This window comes from Elephas maximus, chromosome X, assembly GCF_024166365.1.
Source record: "Elephas maximus indicus isolate mEleMax1 chromosome X, mEleMax1 primary haplotype, whole genome shotgun sequence".
Lineage (NCBI taxonomy): Eukaryota > Metazoa > Chordata > Mammalia > Proboscidea > Elephantidae > Elephas > Elephas maximus.
Window position 1 is genome coordinate 133,190,970 of NC_064846.1, and position 16,266 is coordinate 133,207,235.

General features: G+C 36.7%; 1 protein-coding gene across 9 annotated transcripts in view; it reads right to left on the reverse strand.

The window, feature by feature from the left end:
- Positions 1-1,307: 1,307 nt before the first annotated feature.
- Positions 1,308-16,266, reverse strand: part of USP9X (ubiquitin specific peptidase 9 X-linked) — a 134,171-nt gene continuing 119,212 nt past the window's right edge. For 7 of the 9 annotated variants that reach the window (XM_049873361.1, XM_049873358.1, XM_049873353.1 and 4 more), the window contains 10 exons: positions 16,123-16,246; positions 14,705-14,930; positions 14,089-14,218; positions 8,004-8,189; positions 7,319-7,539; positions 7,143-7,231; positions 4,249-4,405; positions 3,820-4,080; positions 3,402-3,497; positions 1,308-1,900 (listed from right to left, as the gene is read on the reverse strand). In XM_049873361.1, coding sequence (XP_049729318.1) covers positions 1,763-1,900; positions 3,402-3,497; positions 3,820-4,080; positions 4,249-4,405; positions 7,143-7,231; positions 7,319-7,539; positions 8,004-8,189; positions 14,089-14,218; positions 14,705-14,930; positions 16,123-16,246 — 1,628 coding nt within the window. In that variant the 3' untranslated portion in view covers positions 1,308-1,762. The remainder of the gene's footprint in view (positions 1,901-3,401; positions 3,498-3,819; positions 4,081-4,248; positions 4,406-7,142; positions 7,232-7,318; positions 7,540-8,003; positions 8,190-14,088; positions 14,219-14,704; positions 14,931-16,122; positions 16,247-16,266) is intronic. The other 2 variants (XM_049873360.1, XM_049873359.1) reach the window with 1 other exon arrangement.

Consider the following 16,266-nt stretch of genomic DNA (forward strand, 5'->3'; position numbering starts at 1 on the left):
AAGCTTGTGCTCATTAAATATACATGTATATAAAAAACATACAAAAAGTACAAGATTGATTATGTCAGGAAACTTTTACAGTGTCAACATCCTAAGTTTTTCTGAATCTTTAGTAAAGGGCTGAAGGTCAAATCTTTCTGTGCACAAAAACTCAAGGTGACTGAAATTGTGAATCTACCATCACGCCTTGACATGCTATGCACAGAATGGATTTTAATATGCAGTCCCTTAAAAAAAAGGGGGGGGGAGACAAAAAAAAGAAGAGGAAAAAAAAACCCGAAACACACCACAGGACAAAAAGTTCTTCTTAAATCAACTTCTATTTGTGAATTCAGCAAAATAATTTCTATAAAACAAAACAGCGAAATATTTAAATAGAATAGGGTGGGCTGTATCTGTTTGCAGGAGTATTTGGTTTTTAAGACAGGTTTCAAAAAATTACACACATTCAAGTTACCAATTCTCTTTGAAATACAGTATTAACTGAGTCCCTTAGATCTTTAATCAAATGTTTATTCTGAAATTGGGATACCTCAATTATATTGACTAACCAGTAGTTTCTTTAATTAAACCCTGCTTCGAATGTTAAAACTTTTGGAATAATGGGAAAGGAGCTAGGACAATTCTTGCTTTCAAGTAAAACTGTGACTGAGCAGAACATCAGCCGGACATCTTGGTGTAGTGGTACTCCAAGTACTGTGGGATTCTGAGGACTTCCGCTTCACTGGGATCCAGCAGAAGGAAAGTTTTAGAAGATTCACCTAATAAGTTCTACCAAAGAAACAAAACAAGCACACCAAATACAGTCTTCTATTATGCTCCAAGCATCTGGCATAGCAAATTTTTGCATATTTGTTTTAAATCTTTTAAAATCCCCCTTATTGAAACCTAAGTGTTCTTTACCCACCCAGAGACCAAACTGTCAAATATTAGAGATAAGGAACATATGTGCAACTGAAAACCGCCCATTTGTCAGTTTCTTCCCTTGTTTTATATTTTATAGTCTAGGTGTAAGAAGGAAAAGCTCTGAGCAATACAGCTGCCACTCTGGGGCAACTGCTGTCATTATAGTAATTTTTTCCTCATTGGCTACACTAACATGGTGTGAAGCCATGCTAAATGTTACAGCATAACTATAGCTTCAAAGTGATTAACCTAACATCAGAATAAAAAGGCAATGAAAAAGATCTAGAAACAATGTTACGTCACCAATTTTCCACATCAACCAAATAATTCAAAGATTACCAGTCTCACATTGCTCATAGCAACATTGACTCCAGTGGCAAGAATTAACAGGAAACTATTGGTGTGGTTGACATGGATGGGCTCTGTTTTGTTGCTGTTGGTTTATTTTTGTTTCTGTAAAGGAGCTGATCCAACTGCCATGAGGCACGCAACACTGGTTGCAGAACGCAGTGGGAATAACAAGAAAATCAACTTCGGTAGTTTCTGTAGATCTGTGAGTCTCATCAAGAAAAGTTTCTTGTGTAAGAATTCACAGTCAAACATTAATATACTATATACACCTTTGCCATTTACACATTAGCATTAGGCCATTTATTACAAAACACTATACACTTTCCACTGCAGGCGGGTTATATATTGACAGCAAATTTCTGCAGATACGACAGTGAATAAACTCTCCACTCCATGTTGATTAGGAATAGTTTTTCTAGTTTTAAATATTAGCCAGACACAGAAAAAGGTTGGACTGTAAGGCCTGGGTGCACAGTCTTGATGGAACCAGTTAATTATGTGCATTTCACTGATCCTTCGTCTGAGGTGGGGATACTTCTTCACTGCCTTCATAATTTTCTTGTGCTCGTTGGCCGGTTCTCTGAGGGTTGTTCATGTGATGTGCTGCTGGGCCTGTATATGGCTGTCCATGCACATGGTTATTCTGAGAGGGGAGAAGAAGACACCTGGATGTTAAAACTTTTCATATATTTAACTTCAACTTTAAAATCATGGGCTGAAGTTGCTGTAAACGTTTCTTTTATTCCTGGGACTTATGCTTTCAATACGCTTGTGAAGGTTAAAAAATCAGTAATTTGAACAGTTAGTGTAAACACAAACCCCAAAGTCCAAAGTAAGAGCAGCAATTTTGTAGGTGTGGATGCATACTTGGTGCCCAAAATTATGTAGACTCAAGTCTGATAAATGAGAGCAATCTGTTACTGGTCAAAAATCTTCACAAAAAATGATTCGTGTGCTAGAACACATTTTTCCGACTTTCCAAGCACTCTGAAACTTATATATGACAAACCTGATGGATCATGATATGAGACCTGCATAAGCAATAAACCTAAACACAAAGTAATGTTAACGAAAACAAAACAATGTTGAAAAAGATAATGGATTCATCAGGCAAGGCATAGTTAACATACGAGCTTTCTCAGGGTTGGGGCATTAACTTTTCTCCTTGTGGATTTGGTCTTTTAAGCCCCTGAGCCCTACACAGTACTCTTATTTTTCTGTACATCCCCCCATCAGCCAAGAAGATTTCAGGCTTTACTTTCTGTCATTTGTCTGATGGAAAAAAAAAAAAAGTTGAATATGTGTAACTATTCAGCATGTTTCTATTCCTGCCCTGAAATAAAAGAATGTCTTAATAAGATGGTTCCTAAAATGTAGTCCTCAGTCTAGCATCATCGTCGTCACCACCATCGTCACCAAGGGACCTTGTCAGAAATACAGATCATCGGGGACCACTCAAACCTACCTAGTCAGGTACACGGGGGATGGGGCCCAGGGGTCTATTTTAACAAGCCCTCCAGGGGATTTTGATGCCTATTCAAGGTTGAGTATAACCGTCTTAAAAGATGTGTATGAACTAGCCACATCTGTGTTTCAGAACGACAAGTTCTCATTTAGAATGTTTCCTCATCTAAGTATTGCCTCAGTTCTTTAGTTTTTACAGTTAAAAGCACCTACTGAAATCTCCCAAATCCCTGATTTCTTTTCATCAATTTTTAAGATCACTGAAACTCCAGGGAAAGTTACTGGGAACTTCTTACTCCTTTCCCGTATCTTAATGTCTTCAGAATCCACTTACAGACATATCCAACAGGAAACGCCATCTTGGTCCTTGGCATTAAATAATGATCGTCATTTTACTTTGATAGAACTTATCACAAATTCACCAACTCTAACTACTAGCACAAGAAGGGACCCTATGTGACAAGGAACACACTGCAGGGCCAGTTCCGACATGTCGCAACGTGACCCCAAGCCAACAATTCCTCTTTTGATCACCCCCCTCAAAGCTAGTTGGGATCATCCCTCCATTTCTTTATACTCGCACATACAAAAAAAAAAAAACAACAAACTGCCCATCCTTTAAATAAAGCATAAAAGGGTGGCTCTGGGGATAAAAAAACAGAAAGCAGATTCCTATTTACCTGTTGGTACTGAGACCCCGGTGAGTGGGGGTACAACGGGGCGTCTTCTGGTGGGGGTGACTCATGCTCATCTGGGGCATCTTGGTCATCTGGCTCCTAGTGTTAATTATTTAAAGAGATATAAAGAATTCTGTAAGGCAAATTCAAGGTTATTTTTTCTTTCTATTTGAAATAAATTTTTAGAACTCCACAAAACTAACCCATTACCCAACTTTTCTATTAGTGCAAATAAACAAAGTAATAGGAAAAAACCCTGATTTGGAGTCTCTCAGAAGTACTACATTTCAGACAATTTCACAGAATTTCTCCCTAATTTAAGACCAAATACAGCAAACACTAAAGCAAACAAAACTGGAACATAACTATTTTTCACACAATCATTACTACATAAACACTGGCCTATAAAGTGAAGAATTACTTTGCTTTCTTCCATTTCTATCTGCTGCACACTGGTGGCTTTTTTTACCTCCTCTGGACAGAGTTCACAAGCTTTTGCAAGTGTCATCCTAGCACTATGTGATCTCTCCAAGAAATAACCATTTGATGTCTCATTGCTTTGTACTGGAGGAGACCAGTTATTATAGGTATACTGAGGATTGCCAGTGTACGGTCGCCTTTCAAGTTCATCTCCAAGCCATTCCACTGCCCAGGTCCACTTTCTTTTAAGATCTCCATTGCCCTTCAAAAGAAAATGAAACTAAATATGTAAGAGGATTCAGAACGTTTTTCAAAGTTAAAATGACAACCTTCAATTCTCATGACACTCTTAAAACAGAATTCTTAATTCTGATTTCTACAAAATTATAAGGAAAAAATAACCAACCAAACAAAAAAAAAAACCTCTCACCTGTAGGATCTGGTAAGCAACAGGACAATTGCTAAAGAGAGCTACCATACATTTTATACATTGGTATGCTCTTTTTTGATAGTGATTCTTAGAGCGCTGGATTGTGTCAAACAGTCCATCTCGGTCATCTGGGATCCCTTTAAGTGCATTATGAATTCTGAAAAAGAGCCAGATATAAAACAAAAACTTCTAAAATTGAATGGTAACTAACATTCACTGAATGCCCACTACTATGTGCCATTCAAGAAATGTTTTGATGTAGTCACTGAATCTAACCCTAAACAGTAGGTACTATTATTAAACCCTTTAACAGATAAGAAAACAGGTAGAGAGAGGTTTCATCACTTGCCCAAGGTCACATACCTAGCAAGTGGGGGGCTGCCTAGCAGTCTGACTCCAGAGTCTTACCAACTTATTACCAACCCCAAATGATTTTGCTATGTATGTAATTTGAATATATTACTAGAAGCAAACTCAGGACACTAAAAGTAACGTGAACTTCCAAAATTAAAGTTAACTAAGTCTATGACTGTTGTAAGTCACTTCCTTTTATCACTGTATTTCAGAAGGTAGGTGCCAATGACTATGGAACAGTGATTTGCCAATACAGAACTAAGGTGACTTCTAATAAGAGTAACACAGGACAGGTAAAGCAATTGTTATCGGCAATAGTACAATTTGGTTGATTTGTCAATGATTTCATTTCAGCTCCGGTTGAACTGCAATGGAACAACACATACAGTCACTATTTCCTGTTCTTCCCCTCAATAACCAATATTAAAAATGATTTTAGAACAAAAATACGCCTTGTTTCTTTTGTGGTAAAAACATTACCTGCCAGCAATTTCGCTCTTAAGTATGTACGCGAGAGAAGTAAAAACATGTTCAAACACTTGCACATGCATTATTCACAGGAGCCAAAGGTGGAAACAATGCAAATGTTAAATGACACATGGATAAACAAAACGTGGCATTTCCATACAATGGGGTATTATTCAGCCTAAAAAGGAATGAAGTACTGATACATGCCATAACATAGATGAACCTTGAAAATATTATGCTAAGTGAAAGAATCCAGTCACAAAAGACCACATATTATACAATTCCATAGATAGAGAAAGCAGATTAGTGATTGCAGAAAGGGGAGATGGGACAGGGAGTGACTGCTTAATGGGTACAGGGTTTTCTTTTATGGTGAGGAAAAATTCTGGAAACTAGATGGTGGTGATGATCGCACAACACTGTGAATGTACTAAATGCCACTGAAGTGTATACTTTAAAATGGTGAATTTCATGTTACGTGAATTCTACTTTTATTTAAAAAAAAAAAAAAACCTGGATCGTCAACATTCTTATATACACCATATATTTTACTTAACAGAATATTTCAATTTAAAAAGCAAGGATTTAATGCATTACATGCACTTATACAATGTTTTGTTTGAGAGTCACTGCTACAGCAACTTTGCAACGTTTAGTCATTTCAGACAAAAGAACAAAACCATGTACAGGCTTTCTGCTGTTTAACTGAAACACTGAAGTACATATTCTGTTTTTTACCTTCATTTTTGTCAAGTGACAATGAAACGCCAGTCGATAGTTCTGCCACATCGTATTTTCTTCCTACTAGTATAAGCTGCTTTCAAATGCCATTTCTACCAATATTATCTTTGCCTGCGTTGTTCCCAGGTGCCTAGCAGTGTTGGGCACATAGAGATGCTCTACAAATACTTGAACACTGTTTATCGAGTGAACTAAAGAAAAATACTTTCAATCTTGGGCCACTGATTGATAGTAACAATACCATAGTAATCTCTTTAGACAAAAGCTGATTTCTCACAGTATACATGTTGTTAACATCATCACTTACTCTAATGAAACAAGATAGCTAAGACGTGACGGACTTAAAGCTGTAAACGCTCAAAATTTTCTTCAAAATACTGATGTTAGGGTACCATGAAAACCAACTCTTAAGAAAAATCTCAAATTCTTTGATCATATTAAAAAGGGCACTGAATACTTCCTGAAGTAAAGGGGTATAAGCTGAAACAACTAAATTTTGTCTCATGAAAACTGATTGTTTGTATAAAATTCTGGCATTTGCAAGCTCGACTAAGATTCAAGATTGTAATTTCTCTGAGTACTTTGCTGTTACAGAATTTCTAAGTTTCTGTTTTGATTATTGACAGATGAGAGATAATCTATTCCGCAGATTTTAATTAAGTTGTTTACCAAAATAAACTATTATACTATCATCCATGTAGGAAGGGAATTTACAAAACCTGGCAGAGGTGGCAACTCATTCTATAATTCATCATCAACTGTGTAACTCTTGGGATTAAAGGTAATTTATTAATCCTTTGTTGCGAAAAACCAATCAGGAATTCTTGCAGAAGTTTAAGGGCCAGTTTAGCTGGTTAACATCTTAGTTCTAAAAAAAAAAAAAAAAAAAAAGCACTCTAACTTCTCATATACTAAAAAACTAACTACTTACCTAGGACCTATTTTTAGGTATCTAAAGGTTTTTTTTAAATGTTACCTCAAGTGACTAATTCTACAACTAATATAATCTAATCCTAAAATAATTCTAGGACATCATGAATGAAACTCAAATATTTATCAAAAGCCTAGGCTAATTTTCCTTAAGCGGGGGGGCGGGAAGGGGATCAACCAAAAGAAAAAAGTACAGTAAGTATGAAATTTGGGTACTGAGAGAAAACAAAAGTAAATTTGTGAGGGAAAGGGGAATTTTTATTAATGTTTATCCTTCTTTTAATTGTTTTTGTTTAAGATAAAACATTTAATAGAACTCCTAAAGTAAAATGTATTATGCACTGACTGGTAATTTCAGTTATGTCTAGAACCAGGGTGAATTTAAGTAAAAGGGTATTTACCTGTGAGTCTGCCAGGAATCTTCAATCAGTAAGATTTGCAAAAGCAGATCCAAATAGGGCCGGAGTTCATAGGTGTATGAATATGCAACCTAAAAACAGGCAACATGGTGAAGGACTTACTTAAAGGAACAATAAACTAAATTAGAGAGATATATGAATGATTATTTTCCTTTAACCTGCCAGAGAAGTTCACTGAGGACAGTAGATGAGAACTGAGGATTCTCCCAGCAGCAAAAACGAAGTAACTTGACAGTTTCCTCCGAGTTACTGCAGTCTTCAATGATTTTCTTCACATAACTTGTTCTCACAAATAAAATGTCTGCCACATTCTGCTGAATTGGCATTATAGGTTGTGATAAATTCGGATCACCAAAAGGATTGGGAAGAGGGGGATTACCTAGAATATATATCAGTCACCAATGAAAAACTGAGAGGCTTCTGCACAGTAACGATACATACTTTCATCACAGAAAATTGCTTAAAAATTTTTTATTTTAGAAAAGTAACTTTCGTTTTGTAAGTACAATGCAGAAAGTAGTATTATGCATTACAATGACCGGATATGCCAAGATGATAAAATATGGAAGTTAAACGCTGACATTGACATTAAACTAAACAAAGGTTAAATATTCTTAAACTACTTCGTGAACAAGGTGTGAACCTCAATATCAAATAGATAAAGATCCCTTTAAACAGGTGAAAAAGCTAAAGGACCCAAAATATTATAAAATATTCCAAAGCATGGACCTTTAGACTCTTATTTTGTATTTAAACATCTTCAGAATAACTTTTAATCAAGTACTACATATGCCTTAGCAGTATCTTAAAACTACTGTAAAGAAATGAAACATTTTATTTTACCATTGATTGAGGACTGCATTCTTGATGAAACGTTGCAACAGCGGATCAGCTGTGACACTACTGAGTATAACTTGCCTAATTCAGCATACTGATATTTGATTGGAGGACCTGGTCCTTCATCTAAAGACACTAGCATAAAGGTAGCAGGTACACTCAATTTCAGAAGCTGTGTCTTTTCTGCCACACCTACAGTAAAGAGTGGGAAACAGAGGGAAAAAAAGAAAAGAATGTGTGAGAAGAAAAAATTAGGTTGGCAAGAGGCTTCATTACTAAAATAAAATATTTGTCTATTGTTTTTATAATCAAAAGCATAATACTTCTGCTTAGCATTCACAGAATTACTTAACCAGAAGAGAAAATTTACTGATTTAGTGTAATTAGATTTAAGTACTATATAATTGTGAAATAATGATCATGACTATGACGCTCCAATGTTGGGCCATGAGGAAGATGCTGCAGTGCTCATCGTAAGGTAGGAGGATAAAAACAACTAAATCAAGTGAGAAATAAGAATTCTTTTATAAATTGCCTGTCTTTCTTCTTTGTTCTACAGCCAAAAAAAAAAAAAACAGCCAAACTTCTTGAAAAAGACATCTAAAGTTTGCGTGTCCGCGTTTTCATTTTCCTACTACTCAACCCATGCCAATGTTTTCTGCCCTAACTTTCTTGGTGTAAAGCTAAGGAATCTCAAACCCTGACCACTCCCTCCTCCTTATTTTTATTTTCTTTCTACCTCTTCTCCTTGGTCTTATTTGTAAGTTTGTCTCCTCTTCTTCAAACTGATGCTCCTCAAAGTTCCCATGCCAGGCTATCTTCCCACACTCTATGCTTTCCCTGGATGATGAAACCTGCTCGAATGGTTTCTAAGTCTGGCTATTTTCATTCAGATGATCCCAAAATATTTTTAGGCATGTATCTTACTGTTCTACTGGACATCTCTACTTGGGTGTCAGGCAAGCTCAAACTCAAAGTGACCCAGAGTAAATGCATCATCTTTCTCCACATATGTGTTTTATATCTTACGCCCCTTTTCTCAGTAAAAGGCACTACTCAATTGGTCAAGTCAGAACCCTGGGCATCATTTTTTTTTTTTATTGTGCTTTAGGTGAAAGTTTACAGTTCAAGTTAGTTTCTCATACAAAAACTTATACACACATTGTTATGTGACCCTAGTTGTTATCCCTCTAATGTGACCACACACTCCTTTCCACCCTGGATTTCTTGTGTCTATTCAACCAGCTCCTATCCCTTTCTGCCTTCTCATCTCACCTCCGGACAGGAGCTGCCCATTTGGTCTCGCGTATCTACTTGAACTAAGAAAAGCACACTCTTCATGAGTATCATTTTACTGGGTATCATTCTTAACATCTCTTCCCTGTCCTGGTCCCCTGAATATCCAGTCACCAAACCCTGCTGATTCTACCTCTTAGAAAAATCACTACCATCACTACTCGTATCCCCCCGTCAACTTCCTAATAAGGCCACAATGATGCTCTATCTACAGGTCATCTGAACAACCTCTATCCTTGCTCCAATGTGATCCATTCTACAGTGAAGTCACAGTGATCTGTTTAGAAGGTAAATGTGTTTCCAACCATACAATGGCTCATCAATACCCTAGGGCTTAATTAAGTCTAGACTCCCTTGCCAGAACAGCATGATCAGGGAATCCTAATCACCATTCCCACATCAATTCTAGTCAGGCTGAGTAACTTTCGTTTCCTCCAATGAGCAAAGCGGAGGTAATTTCAAGTCTTTATATTTGTCTACTCATCCCCCATCAACTTCTGCAATAAGCCCTTTCTTACTACATAAATCTAGTCAGGTATCCCTACCAATGTGTTTCCACAACATACTGTATTTTCCTCTGTTACAGCTATTAACATACTTTATGGCAACTACCTCTTTATTTGCATCTACATCTCACTATACAGTAGTCTGCCTTAATTTAACTGCTAGATTCACAATGTCTTACCTGAAATCCTAGAGCTATCATAAACAAAGTTTTCTCATAAAATTGGCATCAAAACTTGTGTTTGATGGGAAAATCTGACCTGAACTGACAATAGGCTATTTACAGCATTCATTTATTCCACCCCCGCCCCTTGTGTGGCTATTCATGCTTTATTACGGAAATACTAACGTGTTTGATTATAACACGCTGTCTCTGACTTTGCTGAGGATGATACATAATGTGTAGTCAGAACCGACTCGACGGCACTGGGTTTGGGTTTTTTTTGGTTATGCACTGCCTTATCTTCCTAAAGCCAAAGAATTCTGAATCCCAAAATATATCTGGCCTTAAGGATTTCATACTGAGGTTTATAAACCTGTACTTGATTTTTGCAGGGAAACCTTACAACTAAAACTACATTACTGAGCAATGAGGTGTGTTTTATGAACCATTAAAAACAAAAAACCCGCTGCCCTCGAGTCAATTCCGACTCATAGCGACCCTACAGGATGGAGGCAGAACTGCCCCACGGGGATTCCAAGGAGCGCCTGGTGGATTCAAACTGCTGACCTTTTGGTTAGCAGTTGAGCTCTTAACCGCTGCACCACCAGGGCTCCAAAATGAAGGTGCTGGGGATCAAACACAGGGCCTTGTGCATGCTAAGCACACGCAGGAGTTGAACAGAATGTTTTTGAATGCTTAAATATGGTATTTCTTAAGTTTGACATACAGATGCCACTTATGCTCGTTTATATAATATTCCTTTCTCAACTACAAATACCCAAACATCTCAGGTCTGGACAGGTAAGTGGAGAGAAAAACAAGCTGCAGAGTATCAGAAAAAGGAAAATGTCAAGCAGAATGTTCCTTATGCTATAAGGTTTGGCTCAATTGGTAATTAATCAGAAAAAAACCTGAAATGTCAGGGATGCTTAGGTACAGAACTTAACTCCATTTTGGATATATTTTCTACTTTTGGAGAAGTTATTACAAACTATCTGCTATGTCTCCAAGTAAGTTCCAAAATCTGGCTAAATACGCATTATCACCACCAAGATTTTAACTGGAGTATGTCTCGATAAATTAGTTTTTTGGGGCCCCAGTGCACAAACACTTGATTCACTGATTTCTCATTTTTATAATTTCAATCATGGGAAACTTACCATCTCAAGATAATAAACACCAAATGATGATGAAAACGAGGGATTTCTGATGATATTCCTAACTATCAATCTATTCATTCAACAAACATTTACTAAGTTTAAGTGCTATAATGCAATGCTCCGATCTTTGAAATCTAGTTGGGGAGCAACGTAAAAATCTGAAAGTTATCGAAACACGACAAAAATAAGTATAGGACAGTATAGCATAATTTTTATGGAAACATTATGGAATCACTGAAAAGAAATAATCAGGCGATGTTAGAGAAGGCCACTCAGAGGACAGTATTATTGTAATACAGAAGTAATACATGTCAATAAAGGCAAGTAAATTCCTTAAGTGAACATATTTATATATCACTAGTCTTAATTTATTTTACTTTAACAAAATGTTATATACAGTCCTTTACTCAAACTTGACTATCACAAACCATCTGGCACAAAAACCAACTCAAAATGAATCAAAGACCTAAATGTAAATCCTAAAACTATAAAGATCATGAAAGAAAACAGAGAGACAATGCTAGGAGCCCTAATCTATGGCATAAATAGAATATCAGGCATAACTAAAAATGCACAAACTCCAGAAGATAAACTAGATATAATTGGGACCTCCTAAAAATTAAATACTTATGCTCATCAAAAGACTTTACCAAGAGGGTAAAAAGAGAATTTCAAGACTGGGAAAAAAATCTCTGGCAATGACATATCTGATAAAGGTTTGATCTCTAAAATACACAGAAAACTTCAACAACTCAACAAAAAGACAAATAACCCAATTAAAAAATGGAGAAAGGACATGAACAAACACTTCACTAAAGAAGGCATTCAGGTGGCCAACAAATACATGAAAAGATGCTCTTGATCATTAGCCATTAGAGAAATGCAAATCGAAACCACGGTGAGATACCATCTCATCCCTAGCTAGAATGGCAATGATCAAAAAACAATAAATGCCAGCAAGACTGTGGTGAGACTGGAACTCTAACACACTGCTGGTGGGAATGTACAATGGTACAACCACTGTGGAAAATGATATGGCACTTCCTTAAAAAGCTAGAAATAGAAACACCATATTATCCAGCAATCTCACTCCTAGGTATATATCCTAGAGAAGTAAGAGCCATCACACAAACTGACATATGCACACCCACGTTCACTGCAGCATTATTCACAATAGCAAAAAGAAGGAAACAACCCTGGATAAATAGATAGGTAACCTATGGTATGTACACACAATGGAGTTCACACACAATGATAAAGAACAATGGTGAATCCCAGAAATACATCACAACATGGATGAATCTGAAGAGCAATATGCTGAGCAAAATTATCACCAAAGGACAAATATTATATGAGACCACTGATAAAAACTCAAGAAAAGGTTTACACTCAGAAAGAAACCATCTTTGACAGTTACCAGAAAGGGGAGGGGAGTGGAGGGAAAATGACTAATTAGATAGTAGACATGTATTAACTCTGGTGAAGGAAAAGGCAAAACACACCATAGGGGAAGTCTGCACAACTTGACCAAGGCAAAAGACAGGGAGAGTAATGCCAAAAAAAAAAAAAGGGGGGGGGGCGGCCACCACGGTAAATACTCCAACATATACAACCTTACAACAACAGTAAAAACAGTAATTTACAAGCAGATACGTAGGTAGATATGTATGTTGTAGATATGCAGGAAGGACTATAGGAGTATATCCATGTACAGATATAGGCTTGGCTGGTGATACCTTTATATACGTATGTGTATATACGTAATAGAGCACACACTGGGCACAGTCACAGAAGCTTCCTAGACATATCCAAACACCTTGAGGGACCGAGTTACTGGGAACCATATTCTCGGGGGACATTCAGGTCAACTGGCGTAACACAGTTCATGAATAAAACGTTCTAAGTCCTACTTTGGGTGAGTAGTGTCTGGGGTCTTAAAAGCTTGCAATCAACCATCTAAAATACAACTACTGATCTAATCCTGCCTGAAGCAAAGGAGAACAAACAAAACTGAAGACACAAGGAAAATATTAGTCCAAAGGATTAATGGGCCACATGGACCACTGCCTCTACCAGCCTGAGCCCAGAACTAGATGGTACCCAGCTACCACCACTGACTGCTCTGACAGATCACAATAGAGGGTCCCAGATAGAACAGGAGAAAAAAGTAGAACGAAACTCAAATTCACAAAAAAGACCAGACTTACTAGTCTGACAGACTGGAGGAACCCCCAGGACTATGGCCCCTAGAGACCCTTCTAACTCAGAACCGAAGCCACTCCCAAAGTTTGCCTTTCAGCCAAAGATTAGACAGGCCTATAAAACAAACATTAACACTTGAGAGGAACGTGCTCCATAGAACAATCAAATATATGAGACCAAACAAGCAACACCTGCCCAAAAGCAAAGATGTGTGAAGGCAGGCAGGGGCAGGAAAACGAGATGAATGGAAACAGGGAATCCAGGGTAGAAAGGGAAAGTGCTGACACATTGCAATCAGTGTCACAGAACAATCTGTGTATAAATTATTGAATGGTAAAGTAATACGCTCTATAAACTTTCACCTAAAGCACAATAAAATGTTGAAAGCAAAAACAAACAAAATCAAAACCACAACCTGGGGACCTTTTCAAAATATGGATTCCTTGTGGTAGCCTTAGGAATTCTGATTCAGTTGGTATGGGATGATGCTTAGGAATCAGTATTTTCAAAAAGCTGCCAGAAAAAAACATGATTAAGACACAGATCCTGACCTGCATCTATCACAGACATATACATAAGTAACTTTTGAAGTACAAGGTAAAAAGTGCCATAAAAAAGGTTCAGATAAAACTCACAACAGGTTTTATGGAATACTGTTTCTAATTTAGATCAGGTTATATGTCATCACTTGGCCTAAATGACTATGCCGTTGAATATGAAATACAGAATCAATGCATTAAGATAAAATTATGAAACAAATGCTTACCTAAATTCGCATACATCACAAACAGGTTGAAATACTGCTGTAAGTGACGCCCATGCTCTGAAACTTCCCTTCTCAGAAGATTTAGTACTGCTCTTAATAAGTGATCGCTCAAGCTTAAATTATCATAAGCCTATAAATGATTAAAAAAAAATAAGCCTTTTATTTTCCTCCAGCAAAAAAGTACAGGTATAATATACTTTTACTTGCATAAAAAAGGACATGAACATATATAAGTTGAATATAGGCAGAAATTTCTGGAAGGACTGATCACACAAGAACTACTAAAAAGGTTTGCTTCTCAGAAGAGGGATAATGAAGTTCCAAGGTAGATTATAAAACCTTCATACTGTTGTAAGTTGTGAAGTTCATTTAAAATTTTTCAAAATAAAAAAATCCACTTCCTATGTTTGTAACTAAATCATTGCATGTAATTAATTAAACAGGAAATTCCCTTGTTTTTTACAGAGAGCCCATCACTATTGATTGCTATGAATTAATTTTAATGGAACTCAGAAATGGGACTGTATGTAAACATATCAAACCTGTAAATTCAGTTCCAGAATAAAGAATTTATTTATTAACACTTAAATCATTAGAAAGTAAGCTGTGTAATTACCTGACTAGAAGGTCCAGGAGATGCAAAAGGTGAAGGACATGGCCCATCTTGCAGGGAAAAATGTGCAATAAAAACTATAAGTTTTGCAAATGCACCCCTCACTTCTGCACTGGGGCACTCCAGAAGGTATTCAGAGAAGCGATTGGAAACATTAAAAAGAACGTTATGAGCAAACCAAAAACGTACATTCTTGCTGTGACGAAGGAGGATACACAGTGCATCATACCTAAAACAGAAAAAAGCCTATGAATATGAACTCAGTAACCTGCTTTCTATAGTAAACGAATGGGTCTCTATGAACCCAATAAAAATCAAACACCTTTATCTATATTTTTGTAAGACTTAAAAACAACAACAACAAAAAACACCTTTTACTACTGTTGGAGAAAAGCAGCAATGGTTGTTGCTTCTAGCACTAAATATCAAAATGCCAGATGAACACTATGTTGTGATCTATTCCCATGGAGTTACAAAATAGATGAAAGCTTATATAGTCTTCAACAAATCATTACCTATCTCTTCTTGGTTCAGTGACAAAATAGTGTCCCTCTTCTATTATCTTACTTCTGGATGGATGAATAAAGTCATTAAATCAAGGAATTATAATGGCCTCTATACTTTGTTACAATTACTAGGGATTTAAAAAAAAGCATTTTAATTTTTCACATTTTAAATCTTAGGGTAAAATTTAATCTATGAAAGCTACAACCTAGTAACTTCGAAATTAAAAAGCTTAAGACTTTTACGCCTCATGTTGTAATCTTTTGTATAAGGGTATCAAAGATATGATCTAGGTAATAGAAGTACAAGCCAGCTTCTAAACAATAAAAAGGCCATGTTTAGAGTAAGTAATCATTTTAATATGATTCCTCCCACTATTGCTAACCAAGAGTTATTTTACGTTCCAAATTCTCACGGTTTGTGTATGATCCCAGCTATGTGACATTCTGGAAAGGCAAAACCGTACAGAATAAAAGATCAGCGGTTGCCAGGGGCTAAGAGGGAGAAGAGAGGGATGAATACATGGAACAAAGGACATTTTTAGGGCAGTGAAACTATTCTATATGATAAATGGTGGACCCACGACATTAAGTATTTGTCAAAACTCAAATAACTATGTAATACAGAATCCTAACGTAAACTACAGACTTCAGTTAATAGTGATGTATCAGCGTTGGTCTACCAATTGTAACAGATGTACCACAGGGATGCAAGGTGTTCACAGGAGAAACGGTATGCAGCAGGGAGGGGACAAATGACAATTCTGTACTTTCTACAATTTTTCTGCAAACCTAAAACAGTTCTAAAAAATAGTCTATTAAGAAAAAAATTCACATGGTTTGTAAAAAAGAAAGCGACACATTAAAAGACCAAACCAGCTGTTGGTGTATCACAAATGAAAATTCAAAGCCATGTACCAATCACTGGCAGAGCCACGGACTATTTTCTTTGTGTGAAATCCTGTGGTAAAGAGGAATCTAGCAGCAAGCTGGATACTAATCATAGTGATTTCTTCTGCTTCAGGCAACAGGTGATCTTGCCCTAAAAATACGATAGATATA